Source organism: Empidonax traillii, unplaced genomic scaffold (assembly GCF_003031625.1).
Source record: "Empidonax traillii isolate 1590-97213 ecotype Southwest subspecies unplaced genomic scaffold, ASM303162v1 scaffold1870:size53683, whole genome shotgun sequence".
NCBI classification, from domain to species: domain Eukaryota; kingdom Metazoa; phylum Chordata; class Aves; order Passeriformes; family Tyrannidae; genus Empidonax; species Empidonax traillii.
Genome location: NW_020957063.1, coordinates 52097 through 53683, shown reverse-complemented (window position 1 = coordinate 53683; position 1587 = coordinate 52097). Strand labels below are relative to the sequence as shown.

At 57.5% G+C, this 1587-nt stretch overlaps 1 protein-coding gene across 3 annotated transcripts in view; it reads right to left on the bottom strand.

Moving 5' to 3' along the window:
* Positions 1-1404: 1404 nt before the first annotated feature.
* LOC114071158 (hemoglobin subunit epsilon) overlaps positions 1405-1587 on the bottom strand; it is an 18902-nt gene continuing 18719 nt past the window's right edge. For all 3 annotated transcript variants that reach the window (XM_027908890.1, XM_027908887.1, XM_027908888.1), the window contains one exon: positions 1405-1549. In XM_027908890.1, the coding sequence (XP_027764691.1) occupies positions 1421-1549 (129 nt within the window). In that variant the 3' untranslated portion in view covers positions 1405-1420. The remainder of the gene's footprint in view (positions 1550-1587) is intronic.

The following is a 1587-nucleotide window of genomic DNA, read 5'->3' as shown; positions in this document are numbered from 1 at the left end:
TGAGAAGTGAACTCGGGATTCTTTCTGCTCCTGTAATTTTGATAAGTGTGGGGAGAAGGCCAGATAAAAATAATTATACCTGATAGTCCCCTGATTCTCCTGCTTCTGACTGACATTTGAATAAGGATTCTTTAAAAGGAATTGCAATCAGCACAGATTTGGTTCAGGTCAGGTTTAGAACTGACAAAACTCCTGAATCTATTTGAATTGTATCAGGCAGCCCTGGAATGGAGGGAAGTTCACTCCAGCAGGATGATGGATTATTCTCCTCTCCCACTGCAGCTTCTCTCAAAGCTGGGACAGCATCACAAATGCTTTGATGAATGAGCTGCACACAGTGCTGCTTGGGAAAGGAAGGGAATGTCCACAACAGCACAGAGTAATAATAAACAGATTTCAGGGATTGCTTCCCGGGGAAATGGGTAGGAAAAGGCATTGGGAAATAGTGTTAAATTATAGAAATCAGAGAATGGTTGTGCTCTGTGGTTGTGGTTTCCCATGCACTGGGAGATGTCACCTCTCCTCCTGGAGCCCACCATGGAAATCATGGAATCACAGAATGGTTTGGGTGAGAAGGAACCTTCAACTCATCCAGTGCCACCCCTGCCCTGGGCAGGGACACCTTCCACCAGCCCAGGGTGCTCCAAGCCCCGTCCAACCTGGCCTGGGACACTTCCAGGGATCCAGGGGCAGCCACAGCTTCTCTGCCCAACCTGTGCCAGGGCCTGCCCACCCTCCCAGCCAGCGATTCCTTCCCAATCTCCCATCTCTCCCTGCCCTCTGGCAGTGGGAAGCCATTCCCTGTGTCCTGTCCCTCCATCCCTTGTCCAAGGTCCCTCTCCAACATCTCCTGAACCTCCCAGGAGTCGGAGTTCAAAGCTTTTCTCCTGGATCAGGTGCTCTCACAGGAGCTGGTGCATCCCCAGCCCTAGGGGTGGCCATGGCAGGCACCGGCTCCCTGTGGGCAGCAGCGCCTGGATAGGGAATTCCGTGCTGGTTTCTCCTTATCCCACTGCACTGCCGTGCTGGGAGGGCAGATTGGCACAGTGCTCTTGGACGCGGGGTGGGACTGTCGGGGTGTCCTGTGCAGGGCCACGATCCCTGGGGGTTCCGTCCCCCTCAGGATACTCCACGATCCCGTGATTCCCTTTGCGATCCCTCCCTGTTCCCGGGACCCTCCGCCCGGTTTTTCCCCGAGCCCCTGCACTGGCAGCGATCGCACATGAGGGAGCAGTGCGGAGTTGTGGAAACGCGCTCTGGCACAGCTTTGGAGAGCGGGAACACCCCCGCGCTCCCACAGACACACGGACACGCTCAGGTGATGCTGGAGGCCTTTATTTGTGGGTCCCGGCCCGAGGGGTCCCGCGGGACACCCGCCCGTGCTCGGGGGGGGTGGCGGCTCCTCCTGTGCCCGGGGGGCTCAGTGGTACCTGCGGGCCAGAGCGTGAGCCACCACACCCACCAGCTTCTGCCAGGCGGACTGGCACGCAGGGGTGAAATCCCTGCCGAAGTGGGAGGCCAGCACGATGACGAGGATGTCTCCGAGGAGCTGGAGGAGGAGGAGGACAGGCAGGGTCAGTGCAGCTG